This window comes from Botryllus schlosseri, chromosome 16, assembly GCF_051294905.1.
Source record: "Botryllus schlosseri isolate E-star chromosome 16, Bs_hap1, whole genome shotgun sequence".
Classification (NCBI taxonomy): domain Eukaryota; kingdom Metazoa; phylum Chordata; class Ascidiacea; order Stolidobranchia; family Styelidae; genus Botryllus; species Botryllus schlosseri.
Window position 1 is genome coordinate 3,574,900 of NC_137251.1, and position 23,946 is coordinate 3,598,845.

Genomic DNA, 23,946 nt, shown 5'->3' on the forward strand with positions numbered 1-23,946 from the left:
AGGGATATCTAGATATCCCTGAATTCGTATATAGATAAACAATACATGCAATACATGATGTCGATGTATAGATGCTCAGTCCCTTGAAGAAGAGCATAAAGTTGATTTGTGACTAGACACGGGTGAAATGTTAATTCATTACAAATACAGCGAAGGGTAGCGTTGACGGTGAGATAATCACAATTTCCGCTGCACGCGTTATTCGTAATCTTCCTCTTCACATGTAGATAAGACACAAATGATATCATTTTGCAGAATACAGGTTATATTTGATTCACTTCATTGTTGTGGCAATATAGATACCGCGAGATATCGGGTATTTACCGATTGCCCGTGCATAGTATATAAACCTTTACAATGCACGTTTTGCGAGGTGTGGTGAGCGACTGATCGTCTCTTTAGTATATGCAGGGAGACAAAGTGCGAGTTATCTGCTTTTATGAAGATGACCATCGGCGTTATTATACACCTGACTAAATAGAAAGTAGATTGTAGTTTATGCATGTCGGGGATTTGCAAAACGAATCACCGATTCGAAATCGAAACGAATGGATTTTGTGTGGTACGATTCCAATGAGACATGTCGAATGGACTCAGCGAGAGTTCTTGCATGTTTATGCCATGAGATTTCTTTCAAAGAATGAAAAGATGTTGCAATTTCGTATACTCAGTACCACCTTCTGATCGGGGCATGGTATGGTATTGTATGCATGTATGGTATACGACTATACGGTATGAAACGAAATTTTGATATGGAATATGGAAAAGTGCAAGTATGGTATGGTATGGTATGGTATGGTATGGAAGTTTCCCAAGTATGGTATGGAATTGCTTTTTCATACTTCCATACTTTTTCCATACTTTGACAGTTACGCCAAGACGATGGCAATGATCCTATTTCAGATTTATTAAATTGATTGCTTACCTCAGAAAATCGCCCACTGTCTATGTTCATATCTCAAATTGCGATTCCTGACTCATCCTGACCCCGGTCGACATCTATTTGAAGACAAAGTTTGGCAACGCACATACGAATGAAAATAATATTAATGATAATTATTCCAATCCAAATATCATAAAAACGAATGATATTCGACCGCTGTCGCGTTACAGCTTGAATTTCGCTTATCGTAACTTCCACTCCGTAAACTACCAAGGGAGTTTTAAAATCGTGGACTCTAACAATGTAGCTACCAATTACATGAATATTTATATCAATTTGTTGAACTTGGAAGTAATTTGCTACGCTTTGTTAGACGCAATATCTATTTGATATAACCCACGTTGTAATTCGATAATATGTAGCTTACCTTGGACCGACGTTACGATATGCTGGCCTCCAACACTCATAGTAATTTCATGAAATGCCTCCAATTTTTCTGTCGGCTTACATATACATTTTATGGAGGCGCAACACTGCACGAACGGTTACCAGTTTACTGCTCATTAATTATACTGCGTGCTGTTCTGGGAGTCTAACTTTGACAACCTGCATCGCTGACGACACATGATATAGAGAAACTGGTATTGTCACTGGTGCATCAGGGCTGTTTAAATGGATACTTTCATCCATAATAAGTAGAAAGTAGAATATAAACGCCGGAACATTCCCACACTTCAAAAATAGAATACCGCTTGAGAGGTTTCGCAAGTTGCGAAAGTATGGAAAAGTATCCAATATGGAATGAAAGAATGTTGCTATGGTATGGAGAATTGTGAAGTATGGTATCGAACGATTGGGGCGTGTGTAGAGTATGGAAATTTCCATTCCATTCCATACCGTACCATGCCCTGCCTCTGATACAATCAGTCAACATAACAGATAATACAGTTTAAGCAAGTATAATAGCAACAGCTGCAGTCGTCGACTCCAGGCCAAACACAGACTCTACGGAAGTGATCGCCATGTTTCAAATCGTCGTCCTAAGTTTTGCCGTCGCGTTCGCATCTTCGACGCACCCACAGTGTGATGTTACAAGTCCTTTACCGAAACAGGATCCTCCTATCGATTGGAGCAAGGTATAAAAGGGCAAAATTTTGAATAATCTACAAATAGATCACTCGACTTATTCTCTCAGTGCGTTACATTTGACAGTTCAACGGCACTTGGTACGAAACTGTGACATCCCTGGACGCCATATCTCTGGAACACGCTTGCATTACCGTTACAGACATCACGCCAGATTCCATGGGATTTAAAGCATTATACACGCATTATTTCGACGAGTGAGTCGCCCTTGCGGTGGAATTATCAGATCCCATCTTCGTTTCACAATAAAAAATTAACTCGATTCATAACTCCTACTTGATAATAATTGATATACGACTAAAGCATTCAAAAGATGCGCCAAAGTAAGAATCAGCTGCTTTTCGAAATTCCATCGCAACTTATTTTAGCGGGCGAAAGGTACCTTTCCTGGTTTGGCTTCTAAAGACAGAAGATGGTCATTTTCGACAAGAAATTGTGGAAGGTAAGAAACTCAACAGTGAACATTAATACTGACTATGAATTTATTATTCGGGTCGTTTATCATCAGTACACGTTCGAAATTGTATGCGGGCAAATTTCAAATTTTGAGATTTGGTAGAGATTGAAGTGACCATCGAAATTGATTAGTGGATGGGATCTCATATGAAACAATCGCGCGATCTTTTATGAGAACCTCATTCGCACAACTCGTTCTATGTGAAGAACATGTCATTATCCGATTAATTAATCGACTCTCTGGTACAAATATCTAATGTCTTTTCAATTCCATAAGCAGCGCGTACTCATTCTGTATTTATTTTGACGAACTCAGCATGAGAGCCTGAGATGCCGCGGGATGTTCTTCATTTGACGATGCAGTATTTTACTGCAATCCATATCTTTTTTCATGATTAGTTTAGGCTACTTAACGTCGTATATTATTTATGTGTACCAATAGTATGGAAGCTGCTGCAACTTGCGAGAATCGCAACGAATGGCTATATTTCAGCATCAAATATTGAACATTCTTGAAATAATTTTCCAGTGAACTCTCTTTTTTGTTTTGAATTAGAAGAAGAAGTGGATGCCACTTTGCAAGATCAGTCTGGAAAAATCGACCCGAGAGTAAAATCGGAATGTACGTCGCTTAGAGACGAGCAGAGTAAAACCCAACTGAATTAACGAAAATCGTTTTTGCAGATGACCAGACGGAATGGGGAAAATCCGCTTGGATCGGGGACAGCAGACACTACTTTGCCTTCGTCAAATGTATATCATCCGGTAAGCTCGTTCGTGTCGTATCGGCATCCGTGTTTCAAAATGTCACTGAATTGGGCGCATTGTAGCAACCTTGAGAATAGTTCGAATTCTATGAATTCCATGCTAGGCTTTTTAATCCCAGTAATCAGTACCCGAACACTTCGGGCAATGACTGATATCCTTCAACTTTAACGCATAAGTACAGACTATAGAATGAGAATGGAATATCCAATGCTGGCGTTAATAAGATAGAGGACGTGCTGTTATGACAATGCACACAAACGGTGTTGTCACAAGCAATGCTCCCTCTAATTTTTGACGAGACTGCGCACACTCACCAACTCACTGCGCAGACCCTTGGACAACAGTGCGTAACGACTGAAAAAAAGGTCATCACTTCGGATTTTTTGTGCGCAACTTAAAATTTCTGTACGCAGAGACCGTGTTCGCACTGCGCATTTGCGCACGTGCGCAGCTTAGAGGGAACATTGGTCCCAAGCCACGTCATACCTGTTCCGATGATCACGCGAAACGCAGAAACACAAATTTTGAACTCAGCACATATGCTCGCTATCTGCGGCCTGATAATGTCGGATTCGCAAGGAATGCAGTTCAATTTTTTTCGCATTTTGCCATCTCGGCTCGTCGATGTTGTTTTCTTCCGTCCGTGATGTATATAGAATGTGCTTCTTGGCCATTGAAGGAGCTGTGCGTTTCGCATAGGTTCGTGGTAGCATTGATATCTCCCATTACAATAATTTTGGTGCTTTTCACCGTCATCTGCTTGGCAGATTTTGGAAAGGCTATTGTAAAATTCGGCCTTGGTTGATGACGCTTTTCCTTCCGTCGGGGAATAGGTGATAATGAATTTGATGTCAAGTTTGTGCGGAATACGTTTTGCCGCAATCATTCTGGGGGATACATATTGCATTCACGATTACATTAATTGCAGTAAAACCTATTATCTTAGTCTTTTTACCAGGGTTGTAACCAAGTCACAAGGCTCCGAGTCACAAGTCAATCTCACTTTTATAGTTTTGACTCGAGTCAAGTAGAGTCATTTCAATTCACCACCGAGTCAAGTCCGAGTCCAAGTCAGCGAGCAGAGGTTCGAGTCCGAGTCATGGTATTATGACTCGAGTCCGAGTCCAAGTCATTGTGTTGACTGCTCAGATTCCAGTTAAAGTCTTGGTAAACCCACTTTTTATAACTCTGTTTGGTGATATCGAATGGTTCGCATTTATAATATAACAATTTCCCTAATTTTTAGCAGTTTCTGGTCGCATTTTCAAGTAACAGTACCAACAGACGAAATCCCAATGGTGTGTTGGTTTCGGAATTACAATGAAATGTCGGTCTTGGCCGTCAGAGTCTCGAGTCAATGACTTGGTTCGAGTCATGCGCAATGACTTGAGTCCAAGTCGAGTCAATGCACAGATTGACTCGAGTCGAGTCGAGTCATTTTCATATTTTGAAAAAATGACTCGAGTCAAGTCGAGTCATCAGAAAATCGTGACTCGAGTCATTACAACCCTGCTTTTTACGTGCCTAAATATCAAGCGTTAACTGCACAATAAAACAAGCATATAAATAGATATTCGAATACAAATGTTATAAACATATTCTAGAGCAGCTGTAAAGGCGTGTACTCCAGTGTTGGGATGACTCGAGTCAAGACTTGACATGATTCGAGTCCCTTTGCAAAAATGACTTGACTTGACTCGGCTCTTCAGAAATGTGGATTGACTCGTGACTCGGAGCAAAATTTACGAGTCAATTTCAAGTCATTGAGTAAACGGTGTCGATTAAATCACGCTATCTTATGTAGCGTTGGGACCCCGGGAAATCCCGATTCTGGGATGCCGGGATTTGAAGCAATCCCGATCCCGGTATTGGTCCCAATGAAATCCCGGGATTTGTGAACAGCATCTACCAAGGCTTATGTAGCGCCATATCTCTTATTTTGGTGATAAAGCAGTGTCACAAACTCGGCTGATTGTCTAGAAAAGTGGCCTCAAACACGCGGCCCGCCAGAACTGTTTTTGCGGCCCACGTCGGCGTTTTGACTTTTCAAGCATTCGACAATATTAAACTCGAAAATTTCAGATTTCGGATTTGAGAACTTGAAATGTCATTCTGAAACCACTCCAAAAACCTGAATCGCTATCACACATCAAACGTCCACTAGCTGCTAAATTATAATGCGACAGCTTTTACAATGACACGATGCATTTGTAGTCTCGCATCGTTTCTAACTGTCTATATAGGCTAACTCCTTATGTCACCAAATTATGCCAAGCACAACAATATTTTTAAATGATATTGAAAAATATGACTTTTTCGTGGCAACCGTGAATATTACAATAGTGTATTACATTTTCACAATGTGTATGGAATGCCAATCTGCAAGGTCCGACAATAAAGGCGCACTGGGAAATACATATTATACCCCTATTTCATACTGCTGCCCGCCGCGTCATCAAAAACTACGAAATTGGGCCACAATAAAATTGGAGTTTGGGATCTGTGATCTAATCGATGATACTCTTGATGCTCTTATGTTTTGCGTCAATTCAATATCACAAGGACTAAATGTTATTTGTGTAACTTGTATGTCTATTTTACTACTTTTCTAATCCCTGGGAATCCCGGGATTTCAAATTTGATCCCGAAGTCCCAACCCTAATCTTATGTATGTTCGGGTTGTTCGCGATACGCCGTTGTCACATGTGAGAGCAACCAGTCATTCACAGATTGTACATTTCCCTGATCCTCCATTGTTACATCACAAATAAATTGACCGCAAACAAAAACGATCACAGCTTACGTTGTCGTAGTAGCAGTAGATTAATCTAATAGCAACGTATCTTTTTTTCTTAGCTAGGCTTAGTCCTTACATTGCTCAGTGCTCACCTTAACCAACCCTCTTGTATGATTTAAATCGAACTAATATAGTTTATGGGTTTATATTCTCACGGATGTGTAGACGGGTAATGTATTGTACCACATCAATTTGTTCAACTTCTCGAGGCTTCGTATTCGATCCTCCATATTGGTTGATAATAACAGATTGTACCATGTAGCTATACAGTTACTCACGTATTTTATGACCAGTTCTACGTGTGCGTGAGCGATACAACACCTTTTTGCATGTATATTTTACTTTATATGCGTTATTTCATTCAAGATGAATCGCCAATGAATCTGTCCTCCTCCCAGTAAGCAAAATGTAATAACTTTGCATCATCACTCATACTTCGAAAATTCAATTTGACTTGAATTGTGACTGGAATCGTGACTTGACTTGACTTGACTTGACTCGACTTGACTCGAGTCACCTCCAAAAAACAGAGTGACTTGACTCGACTCTCGACTTGACTTGACTCGAGTCAAAATATGCAAGGACTCGTGACTTGAAGGTCGAGACTTGATCCCAACACTGGCATACTCATACTCATGTTAGCCACAAGTTATCACGATATTATTTTCCAATTCGCAATCATTACAGGCTGGGTTGTATGGGCATACACAAGAGACCCAATGGTTTCCTCCGATGAGCTGGTGTTTATCCACAACGATCTCCTGAAACACGGTGTATCGGCACCTCTTCGGCTGGGTCGCTGTAAAGATGTGAACGGAATATAATGTCAACAGTGTGTTTATTGTTTAGTGTGCAGTTGTGTAAACCCGTCAGTCAATTTCATAGCTATACATGGGACATGGGTTGCGTTACAAAATTTGTTATCACTATTTTGAGTTCCTATAGCTTTATAAGTAAACATATATAGTGTGATATATATATCGAGTTGTACCACGATAAGTTGAGTTAGGAGTTGCTGAAAGTGGATCCGAACGCAACTCTCGAAATAAAGATCATATTCAATACTGAACTTCGATTTCTATACCCCTTATAAGTTTCACTACTCACGTTGTTTCAATAGAAGCAGTGACGAAGTCAACCACCTCAGGTGGATCCTCGTGCAATATAAACTAACAAAATCCATTACGTATAACTTTCGATCTTTCAATATATCATAATATACTGCAGGCTACAGAATATCAACGATATCGTAGAATTTAGTAGGCTCAAGAGCAATGTTCCCTCTAAGCTGCGCACGTGCGCAAATGCGCAGTGCTGACACGGTCACTGCGCAGTGAAATTACAAGTTACGCACAAAAAATCCGAAGTGATGACCTTTTTTTAGTCGTTACGTTGTCCAAGGGTCTACGCAGTGAGTTGGTGAGTGTGCGCAGACTCGTCAGAAATTAGATGGAACATTGCTCAAGAGTCTGTATATGCCACAGCGACAGAATTCTTTCTATATTTCGAATTTGAATAACCGTTTTACTGACGTTTGCTCAAGACGAGTGTCAGTCGAAAGGCTTCAAGTGGAATAGATTCGGCAGTATGAATAATGACTGAATATATCGTTAGTTGCAATATGGAAGTTTTGAACATGGAGAAGTCAAGCCTCTATTTCAAGTCATATACATTCGCCTTGTCGCTTGAGCACCAGAGCTTTGTGAAGTCATAGATCTCAGATCTCATAAATCTAATATTCAATTTGATTTGTATTGGTTAGTGCAATCTGATGTGCTTGGCGAGTATTACGCATTAAATTGAACCATTTGCTTGTGGGAGATCAGTGTAGGCCGAAAAGGCCTTTGGTCTTGCTAACTTAGCGACACTGAGCTCTAAATATGATGTGTCTCAAATTGAAGATAATAGTGTGAACGTATTTTGGCAGCAACCATTATCCCCCTGTTACCCAGAAAGCCACCGGGTTCAAACTGCAGGTGAAGAATTTACACGGGTGTGACTTACCATAATACAGGGGCGGGCAACTTCTCCAGTCAGCGGGCCGGATATAGGAAAATTAAGTACTTGGCGGGCCCGATTGCTGAATCGATTTGCCCATTTATTCACATATACATTATACATGGAATAAATCGTATTCAATGATTGTATTTTAACGAAGCAATGTTATTTCAAAGCAATTTCTCGCCGATAATGACGAAGAGAATGTGGATTTAGAACAGCATTGTCATGTGGTTACGCTTTTTGGAACACGCCCCTTTTTGATAGTGAGAAATTCCGCGCCATCCATGCTAGCCATCCCAAATGATAGTTTATTGGCATTAAAGGTTATGGCTATTGATGGAAATTGAGACAATAGATACAATAAAACCATGAGCTTGCGGTATATCGCGCGACGCGCGAAAAATTTTTCCATTAACTGTGACTTCGCACCCCCTTCAGATGCTTTCACGCCCCCTGCTCGAGAACCACTATCATACATGCACCGCTATGTCTGCTTCTCTCTGATCAATCAACACATGGTGCAATCCTTAATTAAGATTTAAGTTGTTCGATCAGCCCGGTACCCCAAATTTACCAAGATATCAATTCATTAGGCTTGAGTGAGTGGCGAGATAGTGCAGTGGTATAATCCACAGCTACAATACCGAATGTGTTGTGGATTCGAGGCCGACTCTAGGATTGCTACCTAAGTGTTGGAGGTTTATCTAGGCTCCTCCTTGCCATATCATCGGCATAACTATTAAGCGGTGTCTCACAAAAGTCTGAACGTGTGCTGTGCTACCAATTGGCGGTTACGGAATCAAAAATAAGAAATATCGGCCTGGTGTAAATGTCCATTACAATCGACAAACACCGTGATTACCACAAACAACATTTGGGGTTCAGTACATAGTAAATGCTGACAGTGCAAGTCTTCTCGCTTTGACGAACTTACCCGTAACTTCCACTCTGGCACGCTGCGAAGTGCGCAAACACGAATATATTAACATACAGTTGCTAAAATTTGACGTAGTAAGCAAGTAGTGGGGGATCTCGGTAGACTGATCGGCCGCGGGCCACATTATCATTTAAGACGACAAGCTGCCCGGGGGCCGGACAAAATGCCGTCACGGGCCGTATGTTGCCCGGCCCTGCCATAATAGCTTATCTCTGTGGTGTCGAGGTCGTGCGTGGTTCAGTAATGGTAAGCAGACAGACGGACGGCTTTAGACGAAAGTAGACATGCTTGAATGAGCGGCAGTGCCGCACGGCGTACGTTTTATTGTCTATAAAACCACCTTATTTAATTGACTACTTTTAATTTCATATCTCATCAGCATTCTTCGTACGTGTGGCGTCGCCAGAACGAACTATACATATACGGTAGGTATGGAAAACACATGTAGCACAATGGTTCCTAATGATCTGGGTAACCTGGAGAAATATGGAAAATATATGTGACCGGCCGGTTGTCACTTATTCCATTACATTGCGATCAAATGCGTTTTCCGTTAATCATGCTACTGGCGGTCAGAGTGTGCTTTGCAGGGTTGTAACCAAGTCATAAAGCTCCGAGTCACAAGTCAATCTCACTTTTATAGTTTTGACTCGAGTCAAGTCGAGTCATTTTCAATTCACCACCGAGTCAAGTCCGAGTCCAAGTCATCGAGCAGAGGTTCAAGTCCGAGTCATGGTAATATGACTCGAGTCCGAGTCCAAGTCATTGTGTTGACTGCTCAGTTTCCAGTTAAAGTCTTGCTAAACCCACTTTTATAACTCTGTTTGGTGATATCGATGGTTCGCATTTATAGAAGACTAATTTTCCTCACTTTTAACAGTTTCTGGTCGCATTTTCAAGTACCAGTAACAATAGACGAAATCCCAATAGGGTGGTTACTTGACTTGTTCTTCGAAATTACAATGAAATGTCGGTCTTGGCCGTCTGAGTCTCGAGTCATATGACTTGGTTCGAGTCAATCGTAATGACTCGAGTCCAAGTCGAGTCAATACGCAGATTGACTCGAGTCGAGTCGAGTCATTTCCGTATTTTGAGAATAGGACTCGAGTCAAGTCGAGTCATCATAAAATCGTGACTCGAGTCTGACTCGAGTCGAGTCATGACTCGAGTCATTACAACCCTGGTGCTTTGCGTTACAAATTTGGATAACTATAAATGATAACACACCAGTCCACGCACATAACACAGGGATATCTAGAAACTTCTAGATATCCCTGACATAACACGGTTGAATTTACAGTCGATGTGCTCTTCTCAGTTCTTTGTACGTAGGCAACCGATTTACGAAGCAGTTCGTTCGTTCGTTCTTGGTTGGTCATATATTGAATTAGAATCGCGTCTGCGGTTATGGATTGAACGCCATCTCATTTCAACATCACGTTGACGACTCGAAGTCATTTGTCTCGGCAGCTCGACGAATCAAAATATAAAGGAACTGATTTCATACAACCGTGTACTTTGTCTCTATGTTTTTACAAACTTCAGAATGCAATAACGTGTTCCTAAAAGATCGTTCTTCAATACGTTTACTAGTTTATAGTGACCATAATCTTAATCGTAATGGATCTCGCGACCCAAAGCTCAATCATAGAAATAAATGCATTTTGAATTTTAGTATATGTTACGTTTTACGGGCATATAGAAAAGGTGCATACAATCAGCCGCAACGCAGTTCTGTGAAACAAGTGTGACGCACGCGATTTGAAATTGGGGTGGGTTATTTCCCTCTGCGGGTCGCATTTGTACTGTGGGGCTCAGATTGCAACGAACGGAGCATATTAATATCGAAGGTTTTGGGAACTACGTCCACGGTCATTTTAGGCCAAAGTTTTATCGCCGCTAATCTTTCAGGCACCGCCTTTTCCCAGCCGCTTGTTGGCCAAAACTTCGTGTCTTCTTGTTTCCCAGCGCGGAAAAGGTCGGCCGCGAAATAGTTGTGTCTGATAGCCCCGCACGCGCACCTTGCACATCCATAGACGAATAACGCATCAAGGGTTATCTATATATCTAGATTACCATATATAGTCAGTTATGTTGCCACTTCCCGCAGCACACAATCAATTTCAGAAAATGCAAGAATGCTACATACTTGCAACCCTGTTACCAGCTATTATATAAATCAGGGGTCTCCCACCTTTTTGACCAAGAGCTACTTCTTGGGTACTGATTAATGCGACGGATTACCAGTTACTGTCCCCGTTTATCCGTGCTCAGATGGATTTCGTCACTTAGTCATGCAGAGCACTGCTGGGCAGGGTCCCCGCCCATTACCAACGTAAACTCTCGCTCATCGGGACTCACTCCAACGTCTCCGGGATCAGTTGCGTTGCCACACTGTGCCCCGAAGCGCCAATCTCCGTGTCGAGACTTGGGAATATTAACCTGATTCTCATTCAGCCTCCGCGTGGGAGAATACTAGCAACGCCCCGATCGAAAACTGCTTTCGTATATTCTTCAATTACTGCTCATATGAAACCGTTCTCCGCTCTGACTTTCAAGTCTTTCATTTTAATATTTGCTAATACTGCGACCGTGGGCGACTCATTTGGTTCTCCGCGTTGGTGACCCCTGATATAAAGCCATTTATATCCATTTTGACAGCGGCGCATTTCGCTAGGATGGAGTATTTGCTTTGCGTAATGAAGTACTAAAATAAACTGCAACTGTCTTTTCACTATATAATTTTCTTTCAGGTCGTTAGCAGATGTAAATGACTATTCTCAATCGTACCATTAGTGCTGATTATGTGGCATGTTGTGATGAATTATATGCAGAGGTCGTCAAAGTAGTCAATAAGCTACTCAAGTAGAAGTAGAAGTAGCGACGCCAAATTCTGCTCAAGTGTGGGTGCAAGTAGTACATTTAGAAGCAGCCCAAAACGAAATCAAGTAGAAGTAAAATCAGTTTGGATTCTACTCAAGTTATTAGTTGTGAAACGCAGTCATAAATACCTTCTAATGGATCGTCTATAAAAGGAAATAGAAATACAATTTTTAAAAAGCGGAAATATGTTTCATGTCTTGTATGCCCAGAATGCTTCAATCAGAGGCTGCTAAAACAAGGTCTGCCGCCCAACAGTAAATGTATGTAATGTATCACATCATATGTTTCAACATCATGAACTCTATATTTGCTGCACCTTTGACTGTATATCAAACTAGCCTAACCAAGCCAACATTTTTGAAAAATATAAGAACAATAACTTTCAGCCCAGGCAATACGCATAATGCCGCATTACATGACATTAAATTATTATGGATATTGCATTGAACAATATTTTGCTCTATAGTTCGACACGATTATTGCAATCTTAAGCTTATACTCAGAATTGGAAAATTATATTTACTTGAGTAAGTATACCGCTAGTAGAGATAACTACTTGAGTATTACGAAAAAGTAGAAGTACGTCGTTACTGACTACATCCGATTATATTTGAAAAGCGCGATCAGTGGTTACTAACCGGTGGGGAATTCAATGGTTTCTGGTGGGGAATAGACGCATTTTCTAAACATATACAAATACATGATAGTCTACATATTTACAGAGACACATGCGCGATTACCGTTACCAGTTACCTGCCCTGGAATGTCTGTATCGGAAATTATCAATCGAAAGTGTCCGCAGATGACGCCTAAATGTCCTCTTTTTTGTGGAATTTGTCCTCTTTTACTGTGAAAATGATTTAAATGTCACGAAAAATGCGACTCAGGCGCGGCGAACGTCCGAGCTTCGTAAAAAATCGGGAGATGAGTCAGAATGATAACCTATAGTTTTTTAAGAATAATATCCAATTAAATAGTATATTCATATTGAAATGAACCCGAATATTTTCGGCTGACACTCGTCAGGGGTAATCGTCAGCAACTAGTAGAGAATTGGAAAGAGCATTGTATAATTGTATATTGAAGTTCTGTACCTCCAAGAAGCTCTTCAAGAATAATATCGGTCGAAAAATCTTCGAAATCACTAGTTTTCGGTAGTGGGGAATGAAGACTCGGCATAAAACTGAAGTGGAGAATGAAGACAAAAAGATGGGAACCACGGATCTAAATCATCGTGTAGCGGATCTCCAACCATGCCGAAATGCATTTCATTCACGGCCATATTGGTGAGGTATTCGTACTACAGCGAGGCGAGTGAAGGGACTAGACCAGGCGTTGGCAATTCAAAACCGCTCGCGGGTTACTTTTCAAATTTCGTGCAGGGCTCGGGCTGCAAGAATGCAATATCGAGACAAAATAGGCACCGATTAGCAACCACGTTTTTAAAACTTGACATGTATTCTATAACATGATGGGCGACAGGCATAGTTACCACAAAGAAATAACATTTTATTATAGAAATACAAATGCAACTATACAAGCATCGTGATTATCACTTGTATTTGGAACTACGAGCTGTGTACAATACTTGACAAGACCTTTAAGCTGTTGAGGATTCGATATTGGGGCTTGCGCGGTATTAGCTATCACCTCGCAATGCTTGGTCTTGTGGGCAGGGCTTTGGAGCCGGAGCCGGAGCAAGGAGCCGGAGCCCCGGAGCCGTGCATTTTCACCTGAGCTGGATCCGGGGCCGGAGCCGGAGCTCTACATGAAGTTCAGCCGGTACCGGAGCCGGTGTTTGAAAAGTCCCGTATCCCGATAATCATCACGTCTCTGCATGCGGTAGAGTTACTTAGTTTTGATGTAGTCTATCCCTGCACACGTGCAATAATAGACATGGCCGAATCCAGCACCTGTGCAAACCTTGCCGGGGTGAAAGATAGATGATAATAATAACAGAAGCTCCCACCCCCCGTTCGTAGGGCCACCACTGCATACATTTCATCGTCGACGATATTTCTGCGAGCGCAAATGCGAAGATACTTTCTTCCGTAATTGCGAATACAGTTAAACTCAATCAGGCTGCATTAGGCGTTTTTTTTTTCATTTTCAGGAGGGGATAGGCTACCACGCAAGAAATCGTGTAACTATTAAACAAGCGAAGCGTGAAGAAAAATTTCACTACTATTTTAGTTTATTGTAATCTACGACGATTTACTAAAAGTGTGACTGGACCCTGGATCTGCCAATGCTTCGGAACTGATATTTTAGTCATCAACGTCCCAAGTGTCGCAGCCAGACTTGTAATTTTTGGTTGGCCTTGCAAGTTCACAATCTGTGCAGTTCGTTTTCGATAATATAACAGGATTTCGACAATATAATAGGAAATTACCTCACGGGCCACTCAAAACCTTCTCGCGGGCCACATTTGGCCCTGATATAGACAGACTCATTCGATAATTTTCAGAGCCGGAGCCGGAGATGGAGCCGGTGCAGTGGTAATAATGCGGCTCCGGAGCTGGAGCCGGAGCTAATGTATGATAGAAGAAAGCTCCGGAGCCGGAGCTGGAGCAGTTAAAATTTACGGCTGTTCCAAAGCCCTACTTGTAGGGAAGCCCTAAGCCGTTTTCCGAGTGTCTCGATTTGGGCAGTGTGGCAGTGTCTGGGCCACTGCACGTCAAGGCAATATGCCCAATTGTTCATTCATATCAGCTGATTCTCTCTCGGTGGAATGCTGTAATCACCGCCGAACCGTTTCAGCTGGTGAGAAATAGTGATATTGAGCACAGGAGAAGAGTTCATTTTGAACAAGAACAACCATGTTTTGACACTGAAATCAATTTCAGCATTCCAAAATGCTTTTCTAAACGCTCTTGCGAATTCACAAATCAGATCGCGGGCTGCAAAATATGACCGCGCTGGTCGCGTTTTGGTGACTCCTGGACCCTCGTTATTCTGATAAGTCGACTTGTACATCAATTTGAATCATTACAATTGATACTCAACGCGGATGCGATTATTGGTATCGTTTCTGTGGAAAACAATCACCAGCACTGACCTCATTCATACCATAGTATATTTGTTGTATTCAGTGACACCAACATTTCGGTTATGAGAGATATTAGTATTGGTCGGAATATCCTCGGATAACGCAGTCATTAAGTCATGTCGACACCTTCCTAAGTATAAAAGTGACTGGTGGTTTAGCGCACATGTGGTAATATATTTAGAGGTTCATAAATAACAGCTTTGGTTACCTATAGTGTGCCAGGACATAACCATGGTCGGCCGAACACTTACAATGGCCCGCAGAAAGATATCATGTCGTAATCATTGGAATCAGTTTCGTACAACTGCCTAAAAGTACTATGCAAAGGCAACTTCCGTTCTATCATTGAAATGCTGGTATAAGTGGCAGAGCATTCATTGTATTCATTGCGTCGACTCAACACAAAATAACACAAGCTACCATTTCAATATGTATACTAGTGATGTTGAGAATTATGCAGTAGCGAGGAGCAAAGATCGGTCGTACCTCTTACGCTTGTTGTTTTGAAATATTGCATAAGACGATTTAAAATGGATTCTCTATCGATAAAGACAGCATTGGTCAAAGATGTGGATTAACATGTAATTCATAAGTTGCAATCATGTAATTAGAGTGTAGTGAAATCATGTGATCTTACTAATTCATCAGAACAGGTCCATATGCATGGAATCGTCGCTTGTTTTTGAATTTAACGAAGCCAGAAAGTTTTAAATTCGGGATATTGCTATTTGTACCGTGCACGTACTGCAATCCTTTTTTAATCATGCCAGATTATAATGCTATGGAACCACGGCCCGCACACAGACTTTCTGTTTCTATAGTAGTTCCAAAACATACCATCTTATTAAGCATTGGTAACGATTCATTAGTATCGGTCAACCAAAACAATTTATTCATGCCCGGATGCAAATTGCGCCAAGGCGCGAAAATAATTCAGGGTCTTTAAAATGTGCGTGGTCAGCATGTGCATATTTTAGTGATATTACTGTTTTGTACATTCTCTTCTCCACTTGATTTCAGCGATTTCTCTGCGAGCTGTCATTTGCATATCCTCGGTTTACTGTCAAAGTCCTTTGCAGGATGCGTTACATATGTATATTTATCTAGTGTAGTATAATTTTCCTACACCATATATAACATTGGGAAAGAATTCTTCATTTCGATTATGGCAAGAGCGATGAAACTGCGTAGGGTTCGCGATACAACGTCACAGCAAAATTACAAATGCATAACTATAACTAAATAGAATTTTTGGATCGCACCATATGTATATGAGGTTAACAGTGCCATCGGTACCGACTGCTATACATTGGATGGTGTTCGGCAGACTATACGTTTGGTCAATCAACAACGTATCGTTTATAGTCGGAACACTGAGCTTTTACATGATAGAAACGACATTATACGGGAAGGGAAAGCCGGTTTAAGATATGCAATACGCATGGCTGATGCGCATTACGATATAACATTTTGGGGTTCTGAGATGCTGATTGCAAATCTACGCATTCCCGTGCGGGTACATGCGAGTACATAATGTCCCAATGGATAGAGTTGTAACTGCTTATTTGCGATGTTAGACTGTGCAATGATTGCAACTGATAGATTCACAGTCATGGGTACTGGAGGAAACGATTCTGCTGTATTGATAAATTATTCTGAGTCGTGATGCGGTTATTGATCGGTTTTGTAGCATATATAATTATGATCGACAATTACCTTAATATTGTGAATATCTTATAGTCCGTTATGAAATTAAACAATCAGCTTTTGTTCCTGATGAAAATCATTAGTTCGTGTCGCAAAAGACCGTCGTTGTTATAGGCCCCATATAACATGATTTTAAGAGTAATCGATATTAGCGACGTAAACGCTCGGATAGGATGTGCATTGTGTCTATCCTTATTCGAGCATCGTAACATCCTGATATTTTGTAATTTATATAGGCAAGGGTCTGACTTCTTCCAACTGCGTGGACTTTGTTGAAAAGAAACGTGTCGTCACCATCAGAATAATACCATCTCGGGGTGATCAATAAAATCGAAGGAAGAATATTGAAAAATGCAAATAGGAATCATATTCAACATTGTGGCGTTCTTCATATTGGGCGCTGGTAACGATTTCTGGAATTCAGGATTTATTTCTCGTGGGTTCGGTATACTAGATGTGGGTAGTGTTGTGTATATTAGATGTTTCGTTGTTTAGTAGGCCTATATATAAACTTGATTTTACAGAAAGTAGTTTTCAATGTCTTGAAAATGCAGCTTCTAGCCTACATGTCAAGGCCTACTTGGGAAGGCGATACTTCTACTTTTACGAGCGTATGGGTAAATGATTACTTTGCCCACCAGCGTATTGTTTTCGTTTGACAAGGTTATTTTATCCAAGTTGCACTCAGTAATCTAGATTTATTGCTTTGTGTCGACTCAATATTTTTTAGATAGGGTTACCATATTTTGAGACCAGGGAAAGAAGACATCACTTATTACAAGTGATATTAACAGAGATTTAAATGGGAGATTTTCACATAAAATGGTGATCGCTCGTGGGTTGACTAAAGAAAGGGTCAAATTTCCGAGCCGGTGCCGGGAAACCGGTTTTCGCGGCTAGTATATGTTATGTTGACTTTTTGTTAGTCAACCTTTGGTTCAATTGTATAAAAAGTCAGTTGTAGTTGTTGTTGTTGTTGTCATCATGTATCTTTTCTGCCTGTATTACCACGATGACATGCCCAACACACACGGCAATAAAAGAGGATGATTTTCGAAAAAAAGAGACATTTGGGCGTCCTTGATGTACCCGTAAATAATATGGTTTAGGCCAGTGGTTCCCAACTTGGGGGGCGTGAAAGCATCTGAAGGGGGGCGCGAAGAAGCGGTAAACTGAAAAAAAAATTCGCGCTCTGCGCGATTTACATCCAATTCACGCGTGTTTCTCAATATCTAGACCGACTTTCATATTTTTAAATTCTCTCATCAACAGTCATAATCTTCCACGCCATCAAACAATCTGTTGAGGTCGTTAGCATCCCGGTTGGATTTTGTGATATGACGATAAGGGCGGGGCGCGAAATTTTTCACTATCATAAAGGGAGGTTGGGAACCACTGGTTTAGGCTATTGCTACAACTGATCCTACTTCATATTACGATTATTTGATCGGACTATAGCAGGAGTCTCAAAGGCAAGTCATACCTAAGATGTTTATCAATAGTTCGTGTTGATTCTGTCCTATATGCTAAGATATATAAAATTTAAAGGGGCACTGCGCTCTAAAAATAACGTTTTCTCAAATTGAAGCACAGATCGGAAAAGAATTTTGGCCGTAGCCATTTTCTTCAGAAAGCCACCGTAACGGAGCTGCATTTACACGGCTGCGCGTCATCGATTCTTAACTCGTTGCGAAATTTCTGGCGCGCTATCTTCACCGTCGCACTTGCTCGACGCGACCTCCATATTGTAGCTCAATTTCTTTATGTAGTACAGGGGTTCTCAACCCGCGGCCCGCAGATGATTATTTAGTGGCCAGCGATATCTTCCATTATAACGAAATTGCACAGTATTGTTATGGAAAACCGATGCGTCATATTTGTCGAAGAACAGTTGTTGTAACGAAGCGTAGAAGCTTAAAATGATACCGCGATAGTTTCTTCTGGAGTTATACATATCGCCTGATCTTGGATAAAACGTTGCTAGCTAGGTGTCAAGCCCAGCAATCCATATTTCGGGGCATTGTTGAAATTGCCGACGACGTTACGGACACATTGTTCAAAATTCTTAGAATATCGCTAAACCCGAGAATCTGCGAGAGAAGGTGTGACTGCAATAAAACTTCAACGTACTGTGCGAATATTCGCTGTTTCTGCAACTTAGCAGCAAGGCCAACGCAACATCACCTGACAAATTTCGAAGCTACAGTTGTCTGATTCAACCGTCACCAGAAGAGTAACAGCGCAGTATCAGTCGATGTTTTATCGCGCGTTCGGAAACACGTTGCCACGTAGACTACTTCAGCCTCTAGCGTTGGACGAATCCACCGACTCACACACATTGCATAGCTAATTATCCAGGTGCGTTTTATCAGATTGGACATGGACATATTTCCAGAGGAAATGCTGACGGGGCAAACGTGCGAAGGGGACCAGTGGGAACATCAACTTGACAAAACTGACTTCTGTAACTATTGGTGTTGCGCTCCAGTCATGGAAAAAATGAGATGGGTTGATTGGTTTGCTCGGAAATGACCCCACACACTAGACTTCTTCACGTATCAAAGTAATAATAGCCTCTGTAACGAATAACGTAATCTGAACGTGATTTTATACTTGCTCGCTCACGCATTGAAACAGAGAGTTTGATTCTATGATGGAAAGGTTTGAAGGTGCAAATACCGACTTGCAACGAATGCTATGTACACGCTCCGTGATGGGATTTACTTTCGCCTCTGAAAGATAGATATTGTCACACCAAAAAACAGCAACCGCAAACTTACGAATTCTATCCATTATTGCTTTAGAATGCATTAAAATGTACTAAATTTCCGTATAAGACTGTTAAATAGGCTACAGTAGCCTAAATATAATAGCAGCCCACAAATACATGGCGATAATGTTATGCGGCCGGCGGCGTCTTTTGTTGTTACAATGCGGCCCGTTATACGAGGGAAGTTGAGAACCCCTGATGTAGTATATGGTAAACAAATGCTACGACACTCAGTTCGCTTCCAGATGAAACAATATCACCGACTCTCAATGCTACTACACTGTAAAAAATCTGGTAGATTTACTGGGAAATCTCCGTAAATTTTGCAACGAATTACCGGTAGCTGTCAATAACTGTGCGTAGCTTGTAATTTTACATTTTGATATGTAATATTACCTCAATTTAGCTCTAAAGTCAAGTTTCCAGAATTTCTTCGCAAAATTACTGACAGTTACTCGTTTCTGAAGTTTACCAGGCTATTGGCAAAATTGATTAGCTTGGAAATCTCTGCAGCCAATGTATACGTGGAACTGAATGTTACTGATATCATTCTCGTGGTGATTTTACCTGATTCAACCTCGTTCGCGAGACTGGGGTCTGTCATACGGAAATTGTTGGCCGCAGTACCAATTTCAGCACAGTACATAGTAGGGTAAAAGAAACAACTGACAATCGTAGATATAGCTACTATATTATATTATAAGGCTGTGGCTATCGGCCTGTCTCGCTGGTTACAGTCGTTGTCACGGATAGGACTGATGAGTTGGAATATCAGTTTAGGATGTATAATATTGTTCGGGAAACTAGAAATATCAGCGTCGCATGGTAAGTTGACCAGTTGTTAATAATGGCGAACAAGGCGACCTGTAATAGCTTACATTAGGTTACCGTTACGCGTTACTGATTTTTCTGAGATTCGTAGTAAACAACCAACGCACCACTGTGACATCACAAGCAGCGTCTGGTTACGTAAGTACGGTAAGTAGTGACATCACATGGAATAAATATCAATTTATACGCAATTAGATGGGAAAGAAAAGGACTAGATGTAATGATAAATGTTTCTGTAAAAAAAAACGACCTAAATCAAACATTATAGCGCAGTGACCAGTAAATATTATTGGTGCCATGTCAGCGGATGAATACCACTTATTTTGAAATCGTTGGAGTGGCGTATCGTCGTCTGGCCATTATAGAGATTTGAGCAAAGGGTGGAGCGAAGCTTGTGCTTGAAGAAAGTGGACACGATCGTTGAAGATTCCTAGGAATGCTGATTGGGATACGCATCGTAAAAGGTACAGTACTACATAGTATTCGTTACCTTGAATATCTACGACTGTGCACACCACCTGGATGACTTTGATTTCAAGATTGAAATATTTCATTCGCCGCATTCTCTGTTCTATTTTGGGATGTTAGTCGACCTATATACTGACCTGTGACACCACATACTCTGCCGCGGAGTAGTTAAAACTTTTGGTATGTTTATGTCATTTTGGGCCATAGCATAGACATGTTTCCATCCACTGCTAGATTTGTTTGGTACACATGCCACCTCAAATGAGGAACCTTTCGCTTCAATACATAAGATCAGTGGTTCTCAACCTGGGGAACGCGAGAAATTGACAAAGTCTGTATGAATTCTGACTAAACATGTATTTCACAACCATTTTCAGAAGACGATTGTTGAAGATGAAACTTATTTCGTATTCAAGAAAGCTCGCCAAATTCAAACTCCAGCAGTCGCGCTCAACTTCATTTAAGCAAATTTGTGATATTCTTTGAAGATTTAGAGGAATTCCCACGTGTAAGTCATTCATTACTTCATAGCTTTGGCAGTAGCCTAAAGCTCGTTGCGCTGGATAGCTGTTAATAGCTGGCGAACTGCACTGCGTAAGACAGACTTCGATGCAATATAGGTTGCTCAGTTTCGCCCTCAATCAAGCTACCCTATATCAACACAATTTAATTCAATTCAATTCCAAAACTGATCAAATTGGGCATGGCAGTACAGAACGACGCCTTGTTCTCTGTAGACACTACCAGCATTAGGGTTAGTCTCAGTGCAACCTGCCTTGAAACAAATTGATCTCCTGTCCAATGTTTTTTTGCTATTTTCAAACAAGTTGGGGGAATTTGTCAAAAATGTTAAAGACTGGAATACGGATTCAATGGCGTAAGACATAAGATCAGGGATGGGCAACCTGCTGCCGGAGATGGGAATTTGTGCGGCCGCCAACATCTAATTCAATTAGTATGTGTTAGCATCCGTCGACATGCAAATTGAAATTACTAATTCACTCCCAATTTTTTTAAGGATTTTAATTATTCTTGAAATTTTTTTCGCGCTCCACGCAATTCAACATAACTTAATTTTTCGATTTTAATATAGTAGCGCCCTTCTAAATCTGACCAGGAATCAGAATCGTGTGCTCCTCACGAAAGAATTTTTTTTATGGTACATTTGGGCGATTTCAATATATTTCCACTACCGATACGCTGGACATTGGACAATACTGATCGGGGGTCAAGAAATAACAGCATGCAATAAAGTGCATGGTGAAGTAGGTCATGAGTCTCTGCTATATCATGTAAAAGGCGGAGCCGTCACCACACAATGTATCAGTACCCGTACTTCAAAAATTGTTATATTTTTGTTACCCTCTTTGTCTTAGTAGTCTTTATAATGTCATGTCTAGGTTAGGAACTTTGCTTATTATAGCGACTTACGCATGAATTCTTTTTAGTGGAGCTGCAAGATACTAGCTACACAGAAGGAATGAGGACAAGAAAGAGAAACAATTGGAAGTTTGGCCGATGGTGGGAGACCACTCGTGTTACTGCATGTCTCCTAAAGAAGAATTAGACCTCCAGCCGCAATACTTTTCCATCGATAATCATCTCATCGTGAACCATGAATGAATATACAGTTTGTTCCAATCTCGTTTTGGGGCTGTGAAGAAGCTTTTGCGATATTTTAGCATCAGGTTGTTTTGCGATAGGTATGGGATGTACGTGAATTTACAAACTGGTATGTAATCCTGATTTACACAGACAGCATGTATGTAGGTAGGCGGTAAAATTACAGTCTGAGTGGCAAATATACAGGATAGAATGTAGATTGGATATACTGGAGGTGACTGTAACATTACAGTCTGGCGTGTAAAGTGAGATTACCGGACGAATGTAAGTTCAATTTACATTGACTAACGGTAATGTTAAATTACCACGAAATGTCTGGCTACCGTGCTTCCAAACATTTCGCGGTAAATCGAGGTTTTTATTTTTTACAGTGTAGCAACATAAATTCACGAATGTGCCGATTGTGCCTCATTATTATTGATGTAAAATGGTAGCATTTTTGTAGTGCATACGGTAAAGTACTGCGACAATATCAATTGGTCAAGAACGTATTCGGTGGCGGGGACTTCGTTCGGATAATACCCTGTAGAGCAGTGGTTCCCAACCTTTTTCCACCCACGTACCATTTAGAGCAGAGGTCTCAAACACGCGGGCCGCATGCGGCCCGCGACGGCATTTTGGAATTTTAAGTATTCGACAATATATTTCAGTGCCACATATCTTTTTTAGATATAATAACTTGAAGTTCAATCTAAAACTGCTATAAAAACACTGAAATCTCAACAAACTTCACTATCACATCACTTTTGAAAGCTACCATGCGGTGGAAGATCAGCTATTGCGTCACATTTCTAGCTCATGATGATAAAACATAACCCGTTGATGATTCGTGACTGAAAATATTGTGATTTGGTTTCGTGCGATCTTTCGTAAAATTACTCGATTCCGGATTGACTGGGTGATTGAATAAAAATGACTCGAGTTGAGTCGGTCGATTCAAACGTTGAAATCAGAGAAGGACCAACGACGCGGAACGGTAACTTGGCAATCCTACGGACGTAACAACCTATGACACTGTCACGGGGAATAGTAATATATCGAAAGGTGGTAGCTTGCGTTGCGTAAGGTATATATATAGGCTTATCATATTTTGGAAATCTAAAAAGAGGACACTTTTTCAGAACTTTGAGGCTTGCAAAACCGGAGAAGAATTCTCAAAAATCGGTGAATTTTTCCCACTTTGTGATCGGTTGACTAAAAAAAGGTCAACTTTTCGCTCACAACTCAAAACACCGTTTTTCCCTCCGAAATAGCCGCCGGAGCGTCACTTCTGTGCTAATTTACGGCATATCACTCGCATTTTGCTCTAAATGTGACCTAAATTTTCAAAAAAGAGGACAAAATCTCAAAAAAGAGTACAAAAGGGCGGCCTCCGAGGACACTTTCAAAAAAGTCAAAAAAGAGGACAAATCCTCTTAAAAGAGGATGTATGGTAACCCTATATATATAGCTATCTAATCAGGTCAGTATGGCGCCCATTGGCATTATGTGACCCCCGTGTGTGACGTATATTTGGTTACATGCTAAGCTAGGTGTTGTCTGATCTCTTTATCCATGTTATTATCGGTGGCGAGTAAGGTAGTAGTACGCTCCACAGCTGTAACACCAATGAATTCATCGGCGATTG

The 23,946-nt window shown here is 40.9% G+C and overlaps 1 protein-coding gene and 2 long non-coding RNA genes across 3 annotated transcripts in view; all 3 read left to right on the forward strand.

The window, feature by feature from the left end:
- LOC145458615 (uncharacterized) overlaps nt 1-23,946 on the forward strand; it is a 361,279-nt gene that overhangs the window by 138,395 nt on the left and 198,938 nt on the right. The gene's annotated exons all lie outside the window — the stretch shown is intronic.
- Nucleotides 1,824-7,119, forward strand: LOC145459221 (uncharacterized). The gene is made up of 6 exons (XM_080337856.1): nt 1,824-2,019; nt 2,096-2,226; nt 2,398-2,471; nt 3,042-3,107; nt 3,170-3,250; nt 6,738-7,119. Exons 1-6 carry the CDS (start codon nt 1,906-1,908, stop codon nt 6,872-6,874), a joined length of 603 nt encoding a protein of 200 aa, XP_080193982.1. The 5' UTR covers nt 1,824-1,905; the 3' UTR covers nt 6,875-7,119.
- On the forward strand, nt 20,532-22,305 carry LOC145458613 (uncharacterized). The gene is made up of 3 exons (XR_013921166.1): nt 20,532-20,692; nt 21,074-21,204; nt 22,145-22,305. It is a non-coding gene; the product is annotated as an uncharacterized LOC145458613 (long non-coding RNA).